This window comes from Oncorhynchus tshawytscha, linkage group LG28, assembly GCF_018296145.1.
Source record: "Oncorhynchus tshawytscha isolate Ot180627B linkage group LG28, Otsh_v2.0, whole genome shotgun sequence".
Classification (NCBI taxonomy): domain Eukaryota; kingdom Metazoa; phylum Chordata; class Actinopteri; order Salmoniformes; family Salmonidae; genus Oncorhynchus; species Oncorhynchus tshawytscha.
Genome location: NC_056456.1, coordinates 16,078,880 through 16,105,614, shown reverse-complemented (window position 1 = coordinate 16,105,614; position 26,735 = coordinate 16,078,880). Strand labels below are relative to the sequence as shown.

Here is a 26,735-nt window from a genome sequence, read left to right as displayed (position 1 = left end):
TTGCTTGTAATTGATGTAAGTCAACATCTAAGTATTAAGTATTTTTACGTAAATTGTTATGGCTGTATTGTTTTAAAAACCCAATAATGTTGTGGGTCCATCAGACCCGCGAACATTGGGTGAATAACAAAACATGAACACCACACAAGGGTTAAATGGTGTTATGTAGGCGTAGGGTAAATTGGTGGTGCAATTGATGCCTTTCCCCTTTATTTTTGTTATCGCAAAATGCAACGTGATTGACCACACACTCCGACACAGTAGGTGGCGGCATGCACAACGAAATGTGCGAACGGAATGATAGCAAAGAAGAACATCAAGGAAGCTGCTGGTGTGGGCGGCTCTGTCAGATGTTCAACATCAAAACAACATTATTAGCGCGTCAGATGCATTTACGACTGCACTGACATTTAAACCATTTTGGTTAGATGTATACTGTATTGGAAGTGCTACTAAAAGTAACCTGATGTATAGCTTATACTGTTTACCGTCTTTCGCTCAATAGCTATCTCAAAACCGCCATTTTAACTTCTGGTTGTGCCTTGGGCGGTGGGTTGAGCGGCCAGTGTCAAAATAGCTGCTAGCTGGGTTGCTCACTGTTTTAGACGTCAACCCAGTACAACGAGCTTTTAAAATATCATGCTAGCTGTCTAACAAGCTTGGCTACATGCTTGGTAGCTTATGGTAGTAGTTTCAAATTACGACGTTAGCCAGGTAGCTAGTTAGCCAAGCGACTATCTAGTTGGCTAACAACAAGCCTTATCAGATAATCAACTGTAGCTTGTGGTACTGGCTAGCTACCTAGAGGACTTTATACAACAACCAAACTGGATAAAACGTTGGATTTGGTCGGTTTTAAGTCGGGCTCAGCGGGTTCGCTGACCCCACAGAAGAGGATGAAGAAGAGGAAGGAACTCGATGCATTAATCGGACTTGGGGACAGTAAAAGGAAGAAAACCAAAAAGGGGTCCGGCCACAGGCTCCTCAGAACCGAGCCTCCACTAGACTCAGAATCCGAATCAAGTTCAGATGATGATGAATTCAGCAACCTTGCTACTGTCGCTGCTTTTGGAAAGTAAGTGATCGATCTAGCTATTTTCCGCTGACACAACGTCCATTCCAAATATGTGACTGACGTGCCTCAATTTGGTCTTATGTAGCAACATTTTAAATAGTTTTTTTTACATATGATAAAAGTAGAGACTTAGAGCTACAACATGATATTTAATAATACACTGCAGTTGAGGAACAATGGGAAAGTAATTCTGCTTTGAAAGTTGATAAACTTGTAACCCCACTTTTGAGAAAATGGCCCTTAAATGTGTTGGTACACCTACTAGTGGCACAGCGGTCAAAGGCACCGCATCTCGGTGCTAGAGGCGTCACTACAGACCCTGGTTTGATTCCAGGCTATATCACAACCGGCCGTGATTGGGAGTCCCTTAGGGCGGCACAAAGTTGTTAGGGTTTGGCCGGGGTAGGCCGTTATTGTACCTAGGTGTCTGGCTAGACTGTGAACTCTCCTTCCAGACTCATATTAAACATCTCCCATCCAAAACCAAATCTTGAATCGGCTTTCTATTTCGCAACAAAGCCTGCTTCACTCACACCGCCCAACTTACCCTAGTAAAACGGACTAACCCTCCGATCCTCAACTTCGGGGATGTCATCTACAAAGTAGCTTCCAATACTCTACTCAGCAAACTGGATGCAGTCTATCACAGTGCCATCCGTTTTGTTACCAAATCACCTTATACCACCCACCACTGCGACCTGTATGCTCTCGTCGGCTGGCCCTCGCTACATATTCGGCGCCAGACCCACTGGCTCCAGGTCATCTATAAGTCTATGCTAGGTAAAGTTCTGCCTTCACTCAGTTCACACACGTTCCAGCAGTTATATCTTACTGATCATCCCCAAAGCCAACACCTCATTTGGCCGCCTTTCCTTCCAGTTCTCTGCTGCCAGTGACTGGAACGAATTGCAAGAATCGCTGAAGTTGGAGACTTATATTTCCCTCACCAACTTTAAACATCAGCTATCTGAGCAGCTAACCGATCTCTGCAGCTGTACATAGTCCATCTGTAAATAACTCAGCCAATCTACCTACCTCATCCCCATACTGTTTTTATTTACTTTTCTGCTCCTTTGCACACCAGTATCTCTACTTGCACTTCATCATTTGCTCATTTATCACTCCAGTGTTAATCTGCTAAATTGTAATTATTTGCTACTATGACCTATTTATTGCCTACCTTGTGCCTTTTGCACACACACTATATAGACTTTATTTTTTTTCTACTGTGTCATTGACTTGTTTATTGTGTTATTGGCTTGTTTATTGTTTATTCCATGTTATTCCATGTGTAACTCTGTTGTTGTTGTCTGTGTCACACTGCTCTGCTTTATCTTGGCCAGGTCGCAGTTGTAAATGAGAACTTTGTTCTCAACTAGCCTACCTGGTTAAATAAAGGTTAAATTTAAAAAATGGTACATTTAGAATTAGTTGTTAACTGATATGCCTAGTTAAAATAAGGTTAAATAAAAAAAGAGCTCTTTGTCTTCACCTACTCAGCATCGTTCACACGAGGTTTACCGATTTAATCGGCATGGCCTATTAATTAGTGCCGATTTCAAGTTTTCATAGGATCTTCATAATCCTCGTGGATTACATTGCAATCCACGAGGACACTGCGTGGCAGGCTTGACCACCTTTTACGTGAGTGCAGCATCAAAAAGACCTTGTGGCTGCAAGGAGCCAAAGTAAGTTGCTAGCTAGCATTAAACTTATCTTAAAACAATCCATTTTCACATAATCACTAGTTAGCTACACATGGTTGATGATATTACTAGGTTAACTAACTTGTTCTGCATTGAATATAATCAATGCGGCGCCTGCTAATTTATCATTGAATCACAGCCTACTTCAACTTGATGATTTAACAAAAGCGCATTCACGAATAAAGCACATTCGTTGCACAAATGTACCTAACCATAAACATCAATGCATTTCTTAAAATCAATACACAAGTATATATTTTTTAACCTGCATATGTAGTTAAAAGAAATTCATGTTAGCAGGCAATATTAACTTGGGGAATTGTGTCACTTCTCTTGCGTTCAGTGCAAGCAGGGTAAGGGTATATGCAGCAGTTTGGGCCACCTGGCTTGTGAACTGTTGAAAGGCCATTCATTCCTAACAAAGACCATAATTAATTTGCCAGAATTTTACTTAATTATGACATATTATGACACATTGAAGATTGTGCAATGTAACAGTAATATTTAGACTTAGGGTTGCCACCCGTTCGATAAAATACGGAACGGTTCTGTATTTCACTGAAAGAATAAACCTTTTGTTTCCAGATTTGACCATATTAATGACCAAAGGCTTGTATTTCTGTGTGTTTATTATATTATAATTAAGTATATGATTTGTTATTTGATAGAGCAGTCTGACTGAGCGGTGGTAGGCAGCAGCAGGCTCGTAAGCATTCATTCAAACAGCAGCTCTTAGCAATGCTGGGATGCACAGCGCTGTTTATGACTTCAGCCTCATTTCGGGAGTTGATAGGCTTGGCAATACTAAAGCTCCTATAAGAACATCCAATAGTCAAAGGTGTATGAAATACAAATGGTATAGAGAGAAATAGTCCTATAATTCCTATAACTACAACCTAAAACTTCTTAACTGGGAATATTGAAGACTCATGTTAAAAGGAACCACCAGCTTTCATATGTCCTCATGTTCTGAGCAAGGAACTGAAATGTTAGCTTTTTTGCATGGCACATTGCACTTTTACTTTCTTCACCAACACTGTTTTTGCATTATTTAAACCAAATTGAACATGTTTCATTATTTATGAGACTAAATTGATTTTATTTTTTATTTCTGTATTATATTAAGTTAATTTAAGTGTTCATTGTTCATTCAATATTGTTGTAATTGTAATTTATTACAAATAAATAAAAATTGGGCGATTAATCGGTATCTGATTAATTTTTTTTTGGTCCTCCAATAATTGGTATCAGTATCGGCGTTGAAAAATCATAATCGGTCGACTTCTAGTTCACACCCTCTCAAGCCTTAGCCCCACCCATCTCTTAAGGGAATCACATGTGAGGCCATGTGCTAAATAGAGTGAGTAAGGTAGTGTAATAAACAACCAAAGATTTCAAGACTAAAAGTGGTGAAAGTAGTAGCCTTCAATGAGGAAAAACTCCAGGTAAAAATACACTTTTTCTAGTCCTATATGCTAATCTGACTTTGGTGCATGTCATGTTGTTCTTCACAAGTTTATTTGTCACATTCATAGGATACATAGGTGGAAATGGTATGGTAATGGTATAGTGAAATGGTTATTTGCATAGTAGCAATATCAAAAATAGAAATTGTCCAGATAAAAATATTGTATCATTATTAGATGATGCTTACCCAGACACTAAGGGTGTGCTGAGTAGTCAGACAAAACGAGTATCGTAATGGATGTGTACAATTTTCTGGATACGATTATGATCCAAGTATATATATTTTTTATTATCTATGATAAAATATTTTTAAAAATGTGGGTGCCAGCAAGCATGTTTCTTGTGTCAGTCAGACTTTCTAAACCATACTGTACTGTCTTTGAGTCAGTCATGTGCGTGGTCAAAACTCAACTGTCTAGTTTGCCTCTTTTCAAAGAGAAGGGTGGGCTGTACATTGATCCTGCTGCTCTGATTGGATAGAATTAAGCTGTATTTGTCCTGTCCCACTCGCTTCATAATTTCACCGATCACTTTTCCTTGCATGTTTTTAGTCTGATCATTTAGATTGCTTCCTGCTACTATGATAAATCACATGGCGAGGTCATTTGATATCAAGCTGTCAATGTGCATAATATCTAACAAGTGTGGCAAGGGCAGGGAAAAAATATGAAACTAATGTACATTCTAACTTTAGTTGGTTAGCTAAGTTCAATGTTAGCTAGCTAGTTAACATTAGGCAATGACTAGAAATGCAAATGGCTTACTGAGATACGACTAGTATTACTACACGGATCATACACTTAGCTTGCTGGCTCGCTAGCTAACGTTAACGTTCGCTAGTTATCAAACGGTAGGCTTTAATTTTCAATGAAAACAACTTTCTGACTAAATTAGAAATGTAAAATATATGAAATGTAGCTAGACTCTTACCCGTATACATGGATGAACGCTCCACGGCAGCGTGTCTTTCCATTTGTTTTGTAGCTAGCTACAGCTTGTTTGGCCCGTTGTGTCAAGTCACTCCGGTTGACACTGACCGTGTGCAAAAAGTAGTCCATCACAACGTTTTCCCACTGATCTTTGTCGATAGTGCCTGCTAAATTCTGGGCAGTTGATCCATAGCAACACTTTTGCAGTTCTCCATGGCTAACGTTATATCTTTCAAAAAGGCCACATTAGCAAGGATTATCTACACATGCTGAGCAGCTCATGTTATAGACAGAAGCGTGCTACGTGGCAGACCAATCCAAACTCCTCTCTCGGCATGTCCAAGCCCATCCATTTTCTCAGCCAATCGTGGCTAGCGGGAAGGTTCCTGTCTTTTTTCTGTGGCTAAACTAACTAGGCTCGTAATTCTAATGTTTTATTCGTATTACCAGATGGCAAGTTTGTTATTAAGGCAGATGAAAGTTAACATGTTCCAGAAAGCATTTTTGCCCCAAAAAACACATAAGCCAAGCTTCTTGAAACGGGTCACATATGTCTATCAATGATGCATGTAGCCTTACTTGATCATGACTCTTAGTTCCATTTACATTACACAAGTCATTGGACGAAGGCTTCTTCCCTATGGGGAAGTTTTGCTAAGAGCCCTGACTCTCGGTCTGAAGATTAACACGCATCGCTTGCGGACCTTATTTTTCATATCGGTGAGAAATAATAAAACAAATGTTTAAAAAGGCTAAATTGATATATACATTTTTATAGGGTTAAGGTTCCCACACTGTCATATTTCCATGTTACAGTGCTTGTTTACGGAAACAGACAGAAGGCAGAGTGGACTATGCCGTTGTCCACCATATGCGTTTTCTTTTGCCGGATGTCTAGTCAGCATTTTCCTTACATGATGCTCATGTGCTTCAAGCTAGCTACAGTAGTTGGAGTCTGTGTACTTCCGATAGTACCACCGCTCGGCAAAGCAACACACGAGTTGTCAATGGAGCAGTCTGCAAAGTTAGGGATGCCGCACTAGGTTACGGTGGGTTCAGTGTACCGCAAGCGTTCAATACTTTCAAGTTGTGAGTTGCATTGCCATGCAGTGGTACAAACGGAAGTTCGTAAAAGTTCCAATGGGGTGGCACCATACAGAGGCCAAATGATAATGACTATTGTGAGAAAATACCGGCTGAACGACTGGAAATTTGTCTCAGTTAAGAATGACGCTAGGGCAATTTGTCATTACTACACTTGCTTAGTGAGCTAGTTTTCACAAAACTAGCCAACAGAATGGCATGCAAAATGAATACGTAATTTAGCAAGCTAGTGATTTGAAATCAGTCATCTATATGGGAACAACCAGTTCAATTTATTGATGTTGCTAGAGATGGGTGACTGAAGAATAGAAACAAACTAGATTAATTGTTGTAATGCGCCCTTGTGCACACCTCGACAACCACTGTGACTAACCCTAACCCTATTATTATTATATGACCCTGCAGGTCATCTATGAACATTTGAAAATTTTAGCCATGTTCTGTTATAATCTCCACCTGGCACATCCAGGAGAGGACTGGCCATCCCTCATAGCCTGGTTCCTCTCTAGGTTTCTTCCCAGGTTCTGGCCTAGGAGTTTTTCCTAGCCACTGTGCTTCTACACCTGCTTTGCTTGCTGTTTGGGGTTTTAGGCTGGGTTTCTGTATAGCACTTTGTGACATCAGCTGATGTAAGAAGGGGTTTATAAATACATTTGATTGATTTGATTGACCAGTCTGTTGGTAGCCCTACAGTATATGAAACCAGTAACTCGATTGGTCGAACAGGGCGAAAATGATATACTTCGTGCTGCAAACCGTTCTGCAGCTCTGCGAAGCACCTGTGCATTAAGTACAGGAAAATACGGGCTAGACATCCGGCAAAAACAACATATGGCAAAACGCATGCGCATCTGGTAGACATGGCATAGTGCGGCACCTCCAACATAGCATTGACAGACTGCTCCATTGACAATGGAGGCATATACTATGCTAATGAGCTATCTGTGTCTCCGAATGGAAGATGGACGCCACAAGCATGTTGTCACTGTGTTAAAACAGTGTACAGTAAGTGTGTATTTTGCATTTGTGAAATTATTTTGATGTGATATGAAAGTAGAGGGATTTATGTTTCTAGAACCGTATTAGACTTGAGAATCCATTCACGTTTAGATGGAGTATTTGGCTGTTTTGGCTGACGGAGCCAATTCATCTCTGAACAGAACGTGTACGGTCCTTGGACTATAAGGAGTAACGTTAGTCCATTATTTGGCTATGGTGCATAAAGCTTGTGAATGTAAAATATGAATAAAAACTTTCTCATTCATCATAGAAGAAGTTACGTGAAGTGCTGCAATGTCTGCTATCCCTTGTTCCTGTTCATCATACTGGCTGCCTGTGTTACGGCTTGTGCCGGACTGATATGGATGCAGATTGCCCTGAAAGAAGATCTAGACTCCCTCAAAGAAAAGCTGCATACAAGTAAGCCATCAGACAAACACTGCAACCTGTCATTTGTCCCATGTCAATCTTTAGAAAAGGCCATCAGGTTCAAGCATGAATTCAGCCACAATAGTACACACCATCCCACTTTACTTCGCAATAAATAGTAGGCTAACCTTTGCACATCAATTGCTTATGGCTGAGTTTTACAATCATACAGCCCAGTGACTACAGTTTTAGTACATTGTGTGTTTGTTTTTGTTTTTTACTGCATATTTTCTCTACAGTGGAATCTGGCCAGAAGGTGTCGTCACATGAAATACCAAAACTAAGTGAAGATCTGAAGACAAAGCAGAGAAAACTGGAGGACATTGAAAGTGGAGACAAGGGTCTGAACAAACTGTGGTCCAACCTTACAGAGATGAACAGAAAGGTACAGTGCTAAAAGGAAAGTGATGTTATCTGTAGAACTATCTTGTTTTGTCTTCCGTCAGCCCCATTGTTGTGAAACCTCTCACACCATGGCAGGTTAAATCAAGGTTAAAACAAGGTAGATTGAAAGGGAAGTCTGTTTGCCACGTGTAATTGAATGTTCTGTGTTCTGGAATGCTTCTCTCTCATTAGATCAGTTTTCTGGACACTGCGGTGAACCATCTAAAGGCCAACATCAAATCAGCCTCAGACTTAATCAACCTTCCGACCACAGTTGAAGAGCTCCAAAAGGTAGATCTAAACTTGATCACTTCTGTGAGATATACAAAATGCAAGCATTTGAAGCATAATTGAGACGCAAAAGAGAGACAAGTAAGGTTTCTCATATGTACAGTTGAAGTCGGTAGTTTTACATACACTTGGAGTCATTAAAACTCGTTTTTCAACCACTCCACAAATTTCTTGATAACAAACTATAGTTTTGGCAAGTCGGTTAGGACATCTACTTTGTGCATGACACAAGTAATTTTTCCAACAATTGTTTGCAAACAGATTATTTCACTTATAATTCACTGTATCACAATTCCAGAGGATCAGAAGTTTACATACACTAAATTGACTGTGCCTTTAAACAGTTTGGAAAATTCCCGAAAATGTCATGGCTTTAGAAGCTTCTGATAGGTTAATTGACATAATTTGAGTCAATTAGAGGTGTACCTGTGGATGTATTTCAAGGCCTACCTTCAAACTCAGTACCTCTTTGCTTGACATCATGGGAAAATGAAAAGAAATCAGCCAAGACCTCAGAAAAAAATTGTTGACCTCCACAAGTCTGGTTCATCCTTGGGAGCAATTTCCAAATGCCTGAAGGTACCACTTTCATCTGTACAAATAATAGTACGCAAGTATAAACCCCATGGGACCACGCAGCCTTCATACCGCTCAGGAAGGAGACACGTTCTGTCTCCTAGACATGAACGTACTTTGGGGAAAAACTGCAAATCAATCCCAGAACAACAGCAAATGACCTTGTGAAGATTCTGGAGAAAACAGGTACAAAAGTATCTATATCCACTGTAAAACAAGTCCTATATCGACATAACCTGAAAGGCCGCTCAGCAAGGAAGAAGCCACTGCTCCAAAACTGCAATAAAAAAGCCAGACTACGGTTTGCAACTGCACATGGGGACAAAGATCGTACTTTTTGGAGAAATGGTCTGATGCAACAAATATAGAACTGTTTAACCATAATGACCATTGTTATGTTTGGAGGAAAAATAGGGAGGCTTGCAAGCCGAAGAACACCATCCTAACCGTGAAGCACGGGGGTGGCGGCATCATGTTGTGGGTGTACTTTGCTGCAGGAGGGACTGGTGCACTACACAAAATAGATGGCATCATGAGGCAGGAAAATTATGTAGATATATTGAAGCAACATCTCAAGACATCAGTCAGGAAGTTGATGCTTGGTCGCAAATGGGTCTTCCAACTGGACAATGACCCCAAGCATACTTCCAAAGTTGTGGCAAAATGCCTTAAGGACAACAAAGTCAAGGTATTGGAGTGGCCATCACAAAGCACTGACCTCAATCCCATAGAAAATTTGTGGGCAGAACTGAAAAAGCGTGTGGGAGCAAGGAGGCCTACAAACCTGACTCAGTTACACCAGCTCTGTCAGGAGGAATGGGCCAAGTTTCACCCAACTGATTGTGGGAAGCTTGTGGAAGGCTACCTGAAACATTTGACCCAAGTTAAACAATTGAAAGGCAATGCTACCAAATACTAATTGATTATGTAAACTTCTGACCCACTAGGAATGTGATGAAATAAATAAAAGATTAAATTAAGCATTCTCTACTATTATTCTGACATTTCACATTCTTAAAATAAAGTGGTGACCCTAACTGACCCAAGACAGGGAATTTTTACTAGGATTAAATGTCAGGAATTGTGAATTACTGAGTTTAAATGTGTTTGGCTAAGGTGTATGTAAACTTCTGACTTCAACTGTATATTCAGAAGTATTTGCCATGTTTGTTTGCAATTATTGCCATCAATATTGCTCGGTATTCACCCACGGTCTATTGGGTTGTCATATTGCCATTAAAAAAAGTTTATGCATCTGGAAAGTGAGGCTTAAATGTTTTCATTTGCAGAGTGTGGCTTCAATCGGCAGCACTTTAACCAGTGTGCAGCATGATGTCAAGACAATACAGACGGCCCTTGAGGACCAGAAGAAAGAAACAGACGACCTCAAGAAGACCATGGTAAAGAACATAAAAATACTAGCTTCCTTTACACTTTGCTCTTTTCAGCTTGAACCTATGCCTGCTTTTAGTTTCTGAGCCAGTTAGCGGTACCAATGTCCAAATGCATGAGCTGCAGAATGAACTAGATGACAGATTATACAACATCTAGACCAGTAGAAAGAAGTAACTGAGGTCAGTACACTAATCTATCCTTGAACTAACTACAATTTATTTAAATTTTTATATAGCTGGCAGAACTAGCAACTCTCCCCACTGATTTGTTGTGCACCTTTTTGAATGTTGTGGCAGATTATAGGTGAAATAAACATGGGGCCCTATGTTCAATGTGTAACATGGATGGGATTATCTGTGTGTGCGTGCGTCATCCACATTACATGAAACAATCTAACAGTATCCGCACAAGTGCTGATCCCTTTTTTGGCATATTAAACAGGCCAGCCTGCAAAGTGAATCTGGGTCAGTTTCTGTCAGATCAACTAAAGACTTGCTATTTTATTCTCTGTGGGCAAAATAGGATGCCGAGGCTAAAGAATCAAATGTGAAATCGACAGCCTCAGTTGAAAAAGAAACGAGCAACCGCTCATCAACGTTAGCTCAAAACCAGGTACTGGTACACTACTCTTACTGTTGATCAATTCCATTCTCATACCCTTTCAAAGCATTCCATTTATGAAGGGTAGAATACTGAGTATTCTTCTCATGGATTCATTTTCTCACACAAATGTACTTTGTTGGGATAAAATAGAGCATGGTTAATTTAATATGATTTTATAAAGTCAGTTTCTTACATATTTATCTAATCAAACTGGACTGATGGTTGTGCTGATCAGTTCCTTAATCAAAAATGCATTTTTAACACATATGTCCATCAATCAAATTAAGAAATAATATATATTTGTTTGTTGTATTCTTACAGGATGTAACTCACCTGAGAGAGGTTGTGAGCGAGGTTAACAAGACCCAAGGGCTGTACCACTCCTGGACTGGTGACCAGATCCAGAATCTCCAAACCGCTGTGTCCAACCTCACTCAGAGGGTGTCTTCCATGGAGCAGGGCTCACCTCAGACAACACCACACAGTGTGAGTAATGACATGGATGGTGTAATGGGAATATTTACGATGAATAAATATTCAGTAATTTAAGACTTCAAAATGTATTCAACATTAAAAATATTTATATGAATATCTCAGAAGTACCCTTTTTGGTTGATCTTTAAAAGATAATTTATTTTTATGTGTTGTTTGGAACAATACAGTACTCTCTCAACGTGTCACATTTCCAGAGTGGGTGCTCTGCTACTTTTGAAGATGTGATCCATTTTATACATGATGAGTTTATTTCTAAAACGCTATATCCACCAATTTTTCACCCTTTTTTTTTTTACCAGAAATTATTGCTTATGGGTACCTTCATTTATGTGTAAAATATTGCTGTTTTCAGATATTTAATTCATAGATTGTGTGTTATAATGTTATTTTGCAAAACGCTATATATCCATTGTTTAGCTGGAATGGAATATTTGTATATTTGACTGATAGCTAGCTGAGACAACTAAATATCTTAAGATGAATGCACAAACTAAGTCCCTCTGGATAAGAGCATCTGTTAAATGAATAAAATGTCTTAAACTGTAATTGATGATGATGATAATAATACAACATTGATAATATTGATGCCAAATGTATCATTTGTGCAGTGCTTTATTAAAAATGTAGTTGTTACATTTGACTGTATAAAACCTAGCAGTACTACTTATTTATATAGCGTTTTGCATTCTTTTTTTTTGTCTCTGAAATGAAACCATCAATGATAGATTTCAAACAAATACACCATCCCATGATTCGATGGTGAAAAAACACACCAATCTCTTTAGTTTCTTTAAACAATAAACATTTCTGAACATGGATATTTATATAGCGTTTTGGAAAGAAACTCTACATCATAGAAATGTATATTTATAGGTCATCAACAAATCACCAGCAGAAGGAGTTCTCTTTGAATCCATTTTCCCATTCACTGTGGTGGTACTCATAAAATGTATCATGACTTCAGAAGTACTGTAACAGAGTACCCACTCTGATAAATTGATGTACTTGTAGAGTATTGTTTAAAGTACATGTCTAAAAATGTACAAAATCATAAAGGGTACTTTTGAGATATTCATACACATTTTTACTAATGTAAAATACATTTATGTGAAAAATTGTATTTCAGAATCTAGACTTGCTCCATATTTTAGAGCACATCTATAATGAGTATAATGACACCACAATGTCTATCATGTATGGTTCACGGATCATAGGTTCTTACAGAAGGCATGTATAGGTCTAAAAGGGGCCTAAAATGGCCACTTTCATCGTGATTTTCTCATATGGTTTGTGATACAAATGTAAAAAGCAAATCAAATAGCCTTCCTCCCAATGTGAGACTTGAGAACAACAATCTGAGAGGCAGAAAATATTTCTGGGCCTTCCTGTCGTGGAATCGCCCCATATCGTTTGTAGCAGCTGGCAAAGTCATTATCTTTTGTTTTGACTTTGTACATGGTTCAAGCTTCTCCGGCTGAGGTTTAGAGGACATTTGTCACTTTCTGATTAGAACGTAAAAGGCCTGTCTCCAAGAGGCCCGTTAAACATTTTTTCTGGTTCTGTTCTGGAGGTGTCTCTCTGTTGCAACTTGGAATAAACCGGATTTATTTCTGATTGAGTTTAACAATGATTGCTCTCCTTTTGGTTCACCTTGAAATTCCTGTTACACATGGTTCAGATTATATAGTCCTGTTATGGCACACAGACCGATAAGATACAGATTCAGAATCGGCTGTAGAAAGAGCTGCTTGCCACTCAGTGTCTTTTTCCCCAGATAAGATGTACTGTTCTTACTGCACTGGAGTTGAGCTGCATTTCAAATTGGGGCGTTCATGATTTTATAGTTGTGCTCGCATGTATCAAAACACCATCAATTATGCTATGATCACTTAAATGTAAAAAATATATATATCTACAGTGCATTCGGAAAGTATTCAGACCCCTTGACTTTTTCCACATTTTGTTACGTTACAGCCTTATTCTAAAATAAATTCAATTGTTTTTTCCCCCTCATCAATCTACACACAATTCCCCCTTTATGACAAAGCAAAAAAGTTATTTTCTTTTTTTTTTTACAAAAAAAAAAAGTGTTCAGGCCCTTCACTCAGTACTTTGTTGAAGCATCTTGGCAGCGATTACAGCCTCGAGTCTTGGGTATGACGCTACAAGCTTGGCACACCTGTATTTGGGGAGTTTCTCTCATTCTTCTCTGCTGATCCTCTCAAGTGCTGTGAAATTGGATTGGGAGCGTCGCTGCACAGCTATTTTCAGGTCTCTCCAGAGATGTTCGATCGGGTTCAAGTCTGGGCTCTAGCTGGGCCTCAAGGACATTCAGAGAATTGAAAAATATATTTAATCAATTTTAGAATACGGCTGTAACGTAACAAAATGTGGAGAAAGGGATGGGGTCTGAATACTTTCCGAATGTACTGTGTATAAAAGAAAATTTACATTTCAACCTCTAAGGACCTTGTGGAGGTAGTTGAACAATTGCCTGTCAGTGGAGATGCAACAGAACCAGTGAAGGACCTGGTCACAGAGAGGGACACCAATGCAGATGGACTTAAAGCAGCAACTTCAGAAGCTACACATGGTATAAATAAGACAAGAAAGCTTAATTGTCTATTACATTTTCATTAAAAAAATAAGTACAGTGATGTACAATGTTACCTTTGGATGACTTTGGCCTGTTCTTTCTCCAGAAAAATCCACAGGTTCAAAGCCAACGAGGCGTCCATGGTTTTTGACTCCAAACCGCACCAAGAGAGAGTCTGGAACAGAAAGCCCAAAGACTGTGTCATTCCCTGGAGTCAGCTCTCTGAAAGGTATTGGATACATTTTTAGTTATGAAGTTTAATATCTGTGATCATAGATCACAATCTTAGTCATACGCAGTGGTGGGAAAAGTACCAAATTGTCATATGGCGGTATGGCGTCCCGGCAAAATAAATAGTGGGGGTACTCTGTCCCGGTAAAACATGAGCCTATCGCAATTAATACAACATGCCCAATAAACTATAGGCTATTACCCTATTAGTTAGCATTACTGTATGTCAGCCGCATGGAAAAGTTAGCGAATTAACTGGAAACCGTGTGGTTCGAGGAGAACACTTACATTTTGTCAAGTCGGAGATGAGCGGCCAAGACTGAGGCGTGCGTGGACAACAGTGGATGCATCAATTCACGTTACAAGTCTAGGCCTAATGACAATCGCCTACAGAATGTACCTTTAAGTGATTGTTTGACAATCGGATGAAAACATGACTGGTTGTGTTTACGCCACATTAAAAGGCATAGGCCTGGGGCGGCAGGGTAGCCTAGTGGTTAGAGCGTTGGACTAGTAGCCGGAAGGTTGCAAGTTCAAATCTCGGAGCTGACAAGGTACAAATCTGTTGTTCTGCCCCTGAACAGGCAGTCATTGAAAATAAGAATTTGTTCTTAACTGACTTGCCTAGTTAAATAAAGGTTAAAAAAAAATGTTTTTAATAAAAATAGGCGGGGTGTTCATAAGGCTAGGGGAAGCTAAGCTTTCCCTAAAGTAAATAGTAAATAGAATTAAATAGCCAAAATTAGCTTACTCCTGTCTATACAAAAAGAAAGAAAATCATTCAAAATAGGCTACTACACCAGAAAAAAAAGGATTTGATCACAGAGGATCATTAGCTTCTAACAACAACAAAAAAAGCTGTGGATTGTTTTAATCTCATAGCCTACAGTTGGAAGGGCCTACAATTTGTGCAGGGCTCACTGCAGATACCAAATATTTTGTTGAGTTGCGACTGTCAGTGAAAGCAGAGCAATCCGGCCAGGCATATAGCAATATTTAAAAATACCATTGTGGAAAAACTGTTTGGAAAGCAAATGGCTATTGCTGTAAAGAGATGACAATGAAAATACTCCAATCTGTCTTTTAGTTATCAAAATTCGTAACTTAATTGAGCGAACATCTTATTGGCACCAGTGGAGAACATTGGCCATATTGCCGGTGAGTGTGCATATTCACTGTCTTTATCATTGGGTCAGTGCCACTTTTGTTTGTTTTTGGACAATAATTTCCTCCAGGTTAGATGGACGTTATATTGTATTTGTGTCTCCCCTTTTCGTAGGCCGATTATATGGATCAGACATTGACAAAAAAAAACAGATGAATAAAAACAATGTCGGCAGAGTAGGCTACACAGTAATTTTTGTAGTATTAAAAAAAGTGTACGCGTACTTGGGTGTCCCGTACTGGTAAGAAATTAAATCTACTTTCACCGCTGTACTGGAGTAAAAGTAAACATACCTTAACCCCCAGAGTCGGTCTGTGCCCCCACGGAAGTCTAATTAGCATAAATGTTTTTTAAATCCCCATAAAAATCAGTCAGTTTAAGCTAGAGAGATCTGTTTTTTTTTACTGTGTTAGACTTTAAAAAAACTCCAAGGACACTATGAGAGCTTAACCAAGTTTAATTCTTCCCAGAGGATCAATACAACTGCATTAGACAGAAACATTTTCACACAAGCACAGATATTTATCCGTTCCTTTTATGCCGAGTCTCCTCCTACACATCTGAACAAACATCGTTATTTACTGCTAGGCAGGATACTAGTGATATGAGCCATAAACTTTTATTTCTCCCTGACCTCAACCTCCCCCCTCCATCAACATATCGAATGCGTGACCCGCGCTGGCAAAATTCTGGATCATTGTTACTCTAACTTCCGCGACGCATACAAAGCCCTCCCTCGCCCTCCTTTTAGCAAATCTGACCACGACTCCATTTTGTTGTTCCCAGCCTATAGACAGAAACTAAAACAGGAAACGCCCGTGCTCAGGTCTGTTCAACGCTGATCCGACCAATCTGATTCCACGCTTCAACATTGCTTCGATCACGTGGATAGGAATATGTTCTGGATAGCGTCGAACAACAACATTGATGTATACGCTGTTTTGGTGAGTGAGTTTATTAGTAAGTGCATCGGTGAGGTTGTACCCACGGTGACTATTAAAACCTTCCCCAACCAGAAACCGTGGATTGATGGCAGCATTCGCGCAAAACTGAAAGCACGAACCCACTGCTTTGAATCAGGGCAAGGCGACCGGAAACATTGCCGAATACAAACGGTGTAGCTATTCCCTCCACAAGGCAATCAAACAAGCTAAGCCTCAGTATAGAGACAAAGTGAAGTCGCAATTCAATGGCTCAGACACGAGAGGTATTTGGCAGGGTCTACAGTCAATCACGGACTACAAAAAGAAAACCAGCCTCGTTGCGGACCCCGATGTCTTGCTTCCAGACAAACTAAACAACTTCTTTGCTCGCTTTGAGGACAATACAATGCCACCAACAAAACCTGTGGGCTCTCCTTCACCGCAGCCAACGTGAGTAAAACATTTAAACGTGTTAACCCTCGCAAGGCTGCCGGCCCAGACCCTAGCCGCGTCCTCAGAGCATGCGCAGACCAGCTGGCTGGTGTGTTTATGGACATATTTAATCAAGCCTTATCCCAGTCTGCTGTTCCCACATGCTTCAAGAGGGCCACCATTGTTCCTGTTCCCAAGAAAGCTAAGGTAATTGAGCTAAACAACTATCGCCCCCGTAGCACTCACTTCCGTCATCATAACGTGCTTTGAGAGACTAGTCAAGGATCATATCACCTCCACCCTACCTGACACCCTAGATCCACTCCAATTTGCTTACCGCCCCAATAGTTCCACAGACGACGCAATCACACTGCACACTGCCCTAACCTATCTGGACAAGAGGAATACCTATGTAAGAATGCTGTTCATCGACTATGGCTCAGCATTTAACACCATAGTACCCTCCAAACTTGTCATTAAGCTCGAGACCCTGTGTCTCGTCCCCGCCCTGTGCAAGTGGGTGGTGGACTTTCTGACGGGACGCCCCCAGGTGGTGAGCATAGGAAACAACATCTCCACCCCGCTGATCCTCAACACTGGGGCCCCACAAGGGTGCATTCTCAGCCCTCTCCTGTACTCCCTGTTCACCCATGACTGCGGGGCCATGCAAGCCTCCAACTCAATCATCAAGTTTGCAGACGACACTACAGTGGTAGGCTTGATTACCAACAACGACGAGACGGCCTACAGGTAGGAGGTGAAGGCCCTCGGAGTGTGGTGTCAGGAAAATAACCTCTCACTCAACGTCAACAAAACAAAGGAGATGATCATGGACTTCAGGGAACAGCAGAGGGAGCACCCCCCTATCCACATCGACGGGACAGTAGTGGAGAAGGTGGAAAGTTTAAGTTCCTCGGCATACCCATCACGGACAAACTGAAATGGTCCACCCACACAGACAGCGTGGTGAAGAAGACGCAACAGCGCCTCTTCAACCTCAGGAGGCTGAAGAAATTTGGCTTGTCACCAAAAACACTCACAAACTTTACAGATGCACAATCGAGAGCATCCTGTTGGGCTGTATCACCGTCTGGTACGGCAACTGCTCCACCCACAACCGTAAGGCTCTTCAGAGGGTAGTGAGGAGGTCTGCACAACGCATCACCGGGGACAAACTACCTGCCCTCCAGGACACCTACAATACCCGATATCACAGGAAGGCCAAACAGATCATCAAGGACAACAACCACCCGAGCCACTGCCTGTTCACCCCGCTATCATCCAGAAGGCGAGGTCAGTACAGGTGCATCAAAGCTGGGACCAAGAGACTAAAAAACAGCTTCTATCTCAAGGCCATCAGACTGTTAAACAGCCATCACTAACAATGAGTGGCTGCTGCCAACATACTGACTCAACTCCAGCCACTTTAATAATGGAAAAATTGATGTAATAAATGTATCACTAGTCACTTTAAACAATGCCACTTTATATAATGTTTACATACCCTACATTACTTGTCTCATATGCATATGCTGTACTCTATACCATCTACTGCATCTTGTCTATGCCGTTCGGCCATCGCTCATCCATATATTTATATGTACATATTCTTATTCATTCCTTTACACTTGTGTGTAAAAGGTAGTTGTTGTGAAATTGTTAGATTACTTGTTAGATATTACTGCATGGTCAGAACTAGAAGCACAAGCATTTCGCTACACTCGCATTAACACTGGCTAACCATGTGTGTGTATGTGACCAATAAAATTTGATTTGATCACCAATCCATGGCTCTCTCCCCTTATCAATTCCTGCCACATATAATCGCTTCCCTCCACTTGTTGTTGATTCTTCACAAAAAATACCGTTTTATATCTTTATGTTTGAAGCCTGAAATGTGGCAAAAGGTCGCAGAGTTCAAGGGGGCCGAATACTTTCGCAAGGCACTGTATATAGTGTGCTCAACTAAGCTTGGAATGTGTGTTCACAAATGCTCTCCATCCAACCTCACTGAGCTCGAGCTGTTTTGCAAGGAGGAATGGGAAAAAATTTCAGTCTCTCGATGTGCAAAACTGATAGACATACCCCAAGCGACTTACAGCTGTAATCGCAGCAAAAGGTGGCGCTACAAAGTATTAACTTAAGGGGGCTGAATAATTTTGCACGCCCAATTTTTCAGTTTTTGATTTGTTAAAAAAGTTTGAAATATCCAATAAATGTCGTTCCACTTCATGATTGTGTCCCACTTGTTGTTGATTCTTCACAAAAAAATACAGTTTTATATCTTTATATTTGAGGCCTGAAATGTGGCAAAAGGTCGCAAAGTTCAAGGGGGCCGAATACTTTCGCAAGGCACTGTACCTTCCTCCTATATCCATTAACTTCTGGTGTAGACCCTCTAAACCTCAGCACTCCATCAGTGACATGAATAAGTATATTTTCATATTCTCAGAACCCCAACAACTGGATGCGTCGCAATCCACTGCATCCACCAATGTTGCACTCCCACATCTGGAGTGAAAGGTGACGAAGCAAGAGCAGTGTTTGTCAGACCATGAGACGTCCCGAAAATCGGTTTTCTCACAAAATTGTATGTAGTGTCCGAACGGTTTGGCCTACAAAATATTACGAACAAGATGGTGTTCTCCGTTTTGCTCTACAACCCCCACAAAGCGTCTTGGCACTTGTCTTAAGTCAGGAACAGCAAATCTGCCAACTTCTGTCTGTTGCATCCGAACAGTTTTGGCTACACACTAATTTGAACCCTCTGTGGAAAGGTGAGGCTCCCACAGGCCTCACAAGACTTGTCTGAAGGTCCCCTGGTACCAGTTGAAAAAATGTATGGGTGTATATATGGAGATAGTTTAGGGCCAAAAATAATCATAATTAAAAACATGTTTCCTGATCTTTCTTAAAAATATGTGGACACCTGCTTGTCGAACATCTCATTCCAAAATCATTGGCATTAATATGGAGTTGATTCCCTCTTTGTTGCTGTAACAGCCTCCACTCTTCTGGAAAGGCTTTCCACTAGATGTTGGAACATTGCTGCGGGGACTTGCTTCCATTCAGCCACAAGCATTAGTTTAGTCGGGCACTGATGTTGGGTGATTGTGTCCGCTTTCCAATTCATCCCAAAGGTGTTCGATGTGGTTGAGGTCAGGGCTCTGTGCAGGCCAGTCAAGTTCTTCAACACCGATCACAACAAACCATTTCTGTATGGACCTCTTTTTATGCATGGCGGCATTTCATGCTGAAACAGGAAAGGGCCTTCCCCAAACTGTTGCCACAAGGTTGGAAGCACAGAATCGTCTAGTATGTCATTGTATGCTGTAGCATTAAGATTTCCCTTTACTGGAACTAAAGGGCCTATCCCAAACCATGAAAAACAGCCCCAGACTATAATTCCTCCTCCACCAAACGATGCTTGGTATTGCTCATGGTGATCTTAGGCTGGTGTGCGGCTAATCTGCCATGGAATCCCAATTCATGAAGCTCCCAACAAACAGTTCTTGTGCTGACGTTGCTTCCAGGGGCAGTTTGAAACTCAGTAGTGAGTGTGGCAACCGAGGACAGAAGATTTTTTTTCTGTGAGCTTGTGTTGCCTACCACTTTGCAGCTGAACCGTTGTTGCTCCTAGACGTTTCCACTTCACAATAACAATAGTTCAAGTTGACTGTGGCAGCTCTAGCAGGGCAGAAATTTGACTAACTGACGTGTTGGAAAGGTGGCATCCTATGACGGTACATCGAAAGTCACTGAGCTCTTCAGAAAGGCCATTCTACTGCCAGTGTTTGTCTATAAGGGGCTGAAAGAGTGGCTGAAATAGCCTAATCCACTCATTTGAAAGGGTGTCCACATACTTTTGTATTTACATTGCATTCGGAAAGTATTCCGACCCCTTGACTTGTTCCACATTTTGTTACGTTACAGCCTTATTCTAAAATGGATTCAATTCAATCTACACATAATTCCCCATAAAGACAAAGCAAAAAATGTTTTTTAGACATTTTTGCAATTTTATTTTATTTTTTTAAAGAAAGGAAATTGTATTTACATAAGTATTCAGACCCTTTACTCAGTACATTGTTGAAGCACCTTCGGCAGCAATTACCGCCTCGAGTCTTCTTGAGTATGACGCTACAAGCTTGGCACATCTGTAGGTGGGGAGTTTCTCCCATGCTTCTCTGCAGATCCTCTCAAGCTCTGTCAGGTTGGATGGGGAGCGTCGCTGCACAGCTATTTTCAGGTCTCTCCAGAGATGTTCGATCGGGTTCATGTCCGGGCTATGGCTGGGCCACTCACTCGCTTTGTACAGGTTTTCATCAAGGATCTCTCTGTACTTTGCTCCCTACATCTTTCCCTTGGTCCTTACTAGTCTCCCAGTCCAATCAGCTGAAAAACATCCCCGCAGCATGATGCTGCCACCACCATGCTTCACCGTAGGGATGGTTTCAGGTTTCCTCCTGACGTGACGCTTGGCATTCAGGCCAAAGAATGGTCTGAGGGTATTTAGGTATCTTTTGGTAAACTCTAAGCGGGCTATCATGTGCCTTTTACAGAGGTGTGGCTTCCCATCTGGCTACTCTTCCATAAAGGCCTGATTGGTGAGTGCTGCAGAGATGTTTGTCCTAGAAGGTTCTCCCATCTCCACAGAGTAATTCTGGAGCTCTGTCAGAGTGACCATCAGGTTCTTGGTCACCTCCCTGACCAAGGAACTTCTCCCCCGATTGCTCAGTTTGGCCGGGCGGCCAGCTCTAGGAAGATTCTTGGTGATCCAACCTTCTTCCATTTAAGAATGGATTAGACAGGGCTTAGACTGCTAATGGATTTTTAATAGAAAATGACTCAAGTGAAAGTTACCCAGTAAAATACTACTTGAGTAAAAGTCTAAAAGTATTTGGTTTTAAATCAAATCAAATCAAAATCAAATCAAATTTTATTTGTCACATACACATGGTTAGCAGATGTTAATGCGAGTGTAGCGAAATGCTTGTGCTTCTAGTTCCGACAATGCAGTAATAACCAACAAGTAATCTAACTAACAATTCCAAAACTACTGTCTTATACACAGTGTAAGGGGATAAAGAATATGTACATAAGGATATATGAATGAGTGATGGTACAGAGCAGCATAGGCAAGATACAGTAGCTGATATCGAGTACAGTATATACATATGAGATGAGTATGTAAACAAAGTGGCATAGTTAAAGTGGCTAGTGATACATGTATTACATAAGGATGCAGTCGATGATATAGAGTACAGTATATACGTATGCATATGAGATGAATAATGTAGGGTAAGTAACATTATATAAGGTAGCATTGTTTATATATTTACATTTCCCATCAATTCCCATTATTAAAGTGGCTGGAGTTGAGTCAGTGTCATTGTCAGTGGCAGCAGCCACTCAATGTTAGTGGTGGCTGTTTAACAGTCTGATGGCCTTGAGATTGAAAAACAGCTTCTGTCTCTCGGTCCCAGCTTTGATGCACCTGTACTGACCTCGCCTTCTGGATGATAGCGGGGTGAACAGGCAGTGGCTCGGGTGGTTGATGTCCTTGATGATCTTTATGGCCTTCCTGTAACATCGGGTGGTGTAGGTGTCCTGGAGGGCAGGTAGTTTGCCCCCGGTGATGCGTTGTGCAGACCTCACTACCCTCTGGAGAGCCTTACGGTTGAGGGTGGAGCAGTTGCCGTACCAGGCGGTGATACAGCCCGCCAGGATGCTCTCGATTGTGCATCTGTAGAAGTTTGTGAGTGCTTTTGGTGACAAGCCGAATTTCTTCAGCCTCCTGAGGTTGAAGAGGCGCTGCTGCGCCGCCTTCACAATGCTGTCTGTGTGAGTGGACCAGTTCAGTTTGTCTGTGATGTGTATGCCGAGGAACTTAAAACTTGCTACCCTCTCCACTACTGTTCCATCGATGTGGATAGGGGGGTGTTCCCTCTGCTGTTTCCTGAAGTCCACAATCGTCTCCTTAGTTTTGTTGACGTTGAGTGTGAGGTTATTTTCCTGACACCACACTCCGAGGGCCCTCACCTCCTCCCTGTAGGCCGTCTCGTCGTTATTGGTAATCAAGCCTACCACTGTTGTGTCGTCCGCAAACTTGATGATTGAGTTGGAGGCGTGCGTGGCCACGCAGTCGTGGGTGAACAGGGAGTACAGGAGAGGGCTCAGAACGCACCCTTGTGGGGCCCCAGTGTTGAGGATCAGCGGGGAGGAGATGTTGTTGCCTACCCTCACCACCTGGGGGCGGTCCATCAGGAAGTCCAGTACCCAGTTGCACAGGGCGGGGTCGAGACCCAGGGTCTCGAGCTTGATGACGAGCTTGGAGGGTACTATGGTGTTGAATGCCGAGCAGTAGTCGATGAACAGCATTCTCACATAGGTATTCCTCTTGTCCAGATGGGTTAGGGCAGTGTGCAGTGTGGTTGAGATTGCATCGTCTGTGGACCTATTTGGGCGGTAAGCAAATTGGAGTGGGTCTAGGGTGTCAGGTAGGGTGGAGGTGATATGGTCCTTGACTAGTCTCTCAAAGCACTTCATGATGACGGATGTGAGTGCTACGGGCGGTAGTCGTTTAGCTCAGTTACCTTAGCTTTCTTGGGAACAGGAACAATGGTGGCCCTCTTGAAGCATGTGGGAACAGCAGACTGGTATAGGGATTGATTGAATATGTCCGTTAACACACCGGCCAGCTGGTCTGCGCATGCTCTGAGGGCGCGGCTGGGGATGCCGTCTGGGCCTGCAGCCTTGCGAGGGTTAACACGTTTAAATGTCTTACTCACCTCGGCTGCAGTGAAGGAGAGACCGCATGTTTTCATTGCAGGCCGTGTCAGTGGCACTGTATTGTCCTCAAAGCGGGCAAAAAAGTTATTTAGTCTGCCTGGGAGCAAGACATCCTGGTCCGTGACTGGGCTGGATTTCTTCCTGTAGTCCGTGATTGACTGTAGACCCTGCCACATGCCTCTTGTGTCTGAGCCGTTGAATTGAGATTCTACTTTGTCTCTGTACTGACGCTTAGCTTGTTTGATAGCCTTGCGGAGGGAATAGCTGCACTGTTTGTATTCGGTCATGTTACCAGACACCTTGCCCTGATTAAAAGCAGTGGTTCGCGCTTTCAGTTTCACACGAATGCTGCCATCAATCCACGGTTTCTGGTTAGGAAATGTTTTAATCGTTGCTATGGGAACGACATCTTCAACGCACGTTCTAATGAACTCGCACACCGAATCAGCGTATTCGTCAATGTTGTTATCTGATGCAATACGAAACATCTCCCAGTCCACGTGATGGAAGCAGTCTTGGAGTGTGGAGTCAGCTTGGTCGGACCAGCGTTGGACAGACCTCAGCGTGGGAGCCTCTTGTTTTAGTTTCTGTCTGTAGGCAGGGAGCAACAAAATGGAGTCGTGGTCAGCTTTTCCGAAAGGGGGCGGGGCAGGGCCTTATATGCGTCGCGGAAGTTAGAGTAACAATGATCCAAGGTCTTTCCACCCCTGGTTGCGCAATCGATATGCTGATAAAATTTAGGGAGTCTTGTTTTCAGATTAGCCTTGTTAAAATCCCCAGCTACAATGAATGCAGCCTCCGGATAAATCGTTTCCAGTTTGCAGAGAGTTAAATAAAGTTCGTTCAGAGCCATCGATGTGTCTGCTTGGGGGGGATATATAGGGCTGTGATTATAATCGAAGAGAATTCCCTTGGTAGATAATGCGGTCTACATTTGATTGTGAGGAATTCTAAATCAGGTGAACAGAAGGATTTGAGTTCCTGTATGTTTCTTTCATCACACCATGTCACGTTAGTCATAAGGCATACGCCCCCGCACTTAAGTGTCCAAATTAAAGGTATACTTTTAAATGTCCTTATATTAAGAAAACCAGACAGCACCTTGTTTTTTTTTTTTGCCACTCCAACGCATAATTTACTTGTATTTATTTGTGTTTAGTGAGTCCGATAGATCAGCGGTGGTAGGGATGACCAGGTATGTTCTCTTGAGTGTATAAGTTGCATTTTCCTATCCTGTTTAGCATTCAAAACTAAATGAGTACTTTTGGCTGTTAAGGAAAATGTATGGTGTGAAAAGTACAAGATAATCCACCTGACCGGTGTGGCATATTAAGAACCTGATTAAACAGCATTATCATTACAATGGTGCACCTTGTGCTGGGGAGAATTAAAGGCCACTCTAACATGTGCAGTTTTGTCGCACAACACAATGTAACAAATGCCTCAAGTTTTGAGGGAGAGTGCAATTGGCATGCTGACTGCAAGAATGTTCACCAGCGCTGTTGCCAGAGAATTTAATGTTAATTTCTCTACCATAAGCCGCCTCCAACGTCATTTTAGAGAATTTGACAGTATGTCCAACCGGCCTCACAGCCGCAGACCACATGTGACCACGCCAGCGCAGGACCTCCACATCCCGCTTCTTCACCTGTGGGATCGTCTGAAACCAGCCACTCGGACAGCTGATGAAACTGTGGGTTTGCACAACCGATGAACTTGTGCACAAACTGTCAGAATCCGTCTCCGGGAAGCTCGTGTGCTCGTCGTCCTCACAAGGGTCTTGACCTGACTGCAGTTTGCCGTCGTAACTGACTTAAGTGGGCAAATGCTCACCTTCGATGGCAACTGGCACACTGGAGAAGTGTGCTCTTCACGGATTAATCCTGTTTTCAACTGTACTGGGCAGATGGCAGACAGCGTCGTGTGGGCGAGCGGTTTGCCAATGTCAAAGTTGTGAACCGAGTGCCCCATGTCGGCAGTGGGGTTATGGTATAGGCAGGCATAAGGAATGGACAATGAACACAATTGCATTTTATCACCGTCCATCATTAACCACCATGAAGTTAATTTGATTTAATCTATCTATAAACTCTTAATGCGTTTCACGTTGTAGTGGTAGTACAATGTAGTATTTCATCCTGTGACTCCAAGTTTTCTTCAACATGGTTTATGATATCAATATTTGCACATAAAGGAGTTTCCAAGACAATTGATGCATAATGATTTTACCGACGCAAAGATCCCACCATGTCGAACGAACAAATTGTCTCTCGACATTTGACATTGTACCGACACTTCCTGTTTCCATCACGCCTGTCATTTTATTTTATACTGCATGACTTTACTCACATAAAAACTGTGGATGGAAACGTGCTTGTTTACAGAGTATCCTGCATACACAAGGAGAAATGCAACTGTTAAAGTCAGATTGCATTTTATTTTGTGGCCAATTAACAATCGCCTGAAACCTCTCTTCTACTTCCAATAGATCTCAAAGAGCTCTTTGAGCGCTCGGGTACCGACCCCACCTCTCAGGGGATGTCTTACCAAGTCCTGAAGAAATTATTTGACACAGCAACGCCAGATCCCCAAAGCCTGGAACGCTACGACAAAGACGGGGACCAGAGGTTCTCACTGGCTGAAATGAAAGCTGCTGCAGGTCTGTGAGAAGAGGAGTGGCAGAGGCAACAGTGGAAGGAGAAGTGGTCTCTGGTGTGTGTGGAGTGACTCACAGTGAAGATGGTTGCACTTTTATTGAACTGAGTATTTAATAACAAACTGAATGTTGAACGGTAGCACTGGCATGCCCCCCCACACACGCCTAAGCTAGAGTAAGCAACTCAGATCCAAGCTTTGATATTTCTATATTATTTTCCAAAACAGTTTCCAAAATTGTACTTTTCAGAAATATTTGTTTTATTCATTTATGACCAGTTGATGTCAAATGAATTGTTGAGGAGGGTCAAAATATCACCTATTATAATGTAGTTCCTACCACACACACACTCCCATTTTAGATAAGTTCAGATCATCTTTGCTTATTTTCTGTCTTCTTTATACATGTTTTGTTGTAAGTCTTGAGTTATTTTCTGCATTCTTATTTGGATTTTAATGTAACACAGAGACTGTAGACATATCCTTAA

General features: G+C 41.8%; 1 protein-coding gene across 2 annotated transcripts; it reads left to right on the top strand.

The window, feature by feature from the left end:
- Positions 1-286: 286 nt before the first annotated feature.
- Positions 287-26,735, top strand: LOC112226824 (EF-hand calcium-binding domain-containing protein 14). 2 transcript variants are annotated; one of them, XM_024391418.2, is made up of 10 exons: positions 287-1,075; positions 7,555-7,700; positions 7,949-8,094; positions 8,286-8,384; positions 10,250-10,360; positions 10,878-10,967; positions 11,280-11,444; positions 13,920-14,046; positions 14,156-14,278; positions 26,081-26,735. In XM_024391418.2, exons 1-10 carry the CDS (start codon positions 897-899, stop codon positions 26,257-26,259), a joined length of 1,365 nt encoding a protein of 454 aa, XP_024247186.1. In that variant the 5' UTR covers positions 287-896; the 3' UTR covers positions 26,260-26,735. The 2 variants fall into 2 exon arrangements, with proteins under 2 accessions (XP_024247186.1, XP_024247185.1); XM_024391417.2 differs by having other exon boundaries at positions 288-1,075; positions 7,552-7,700.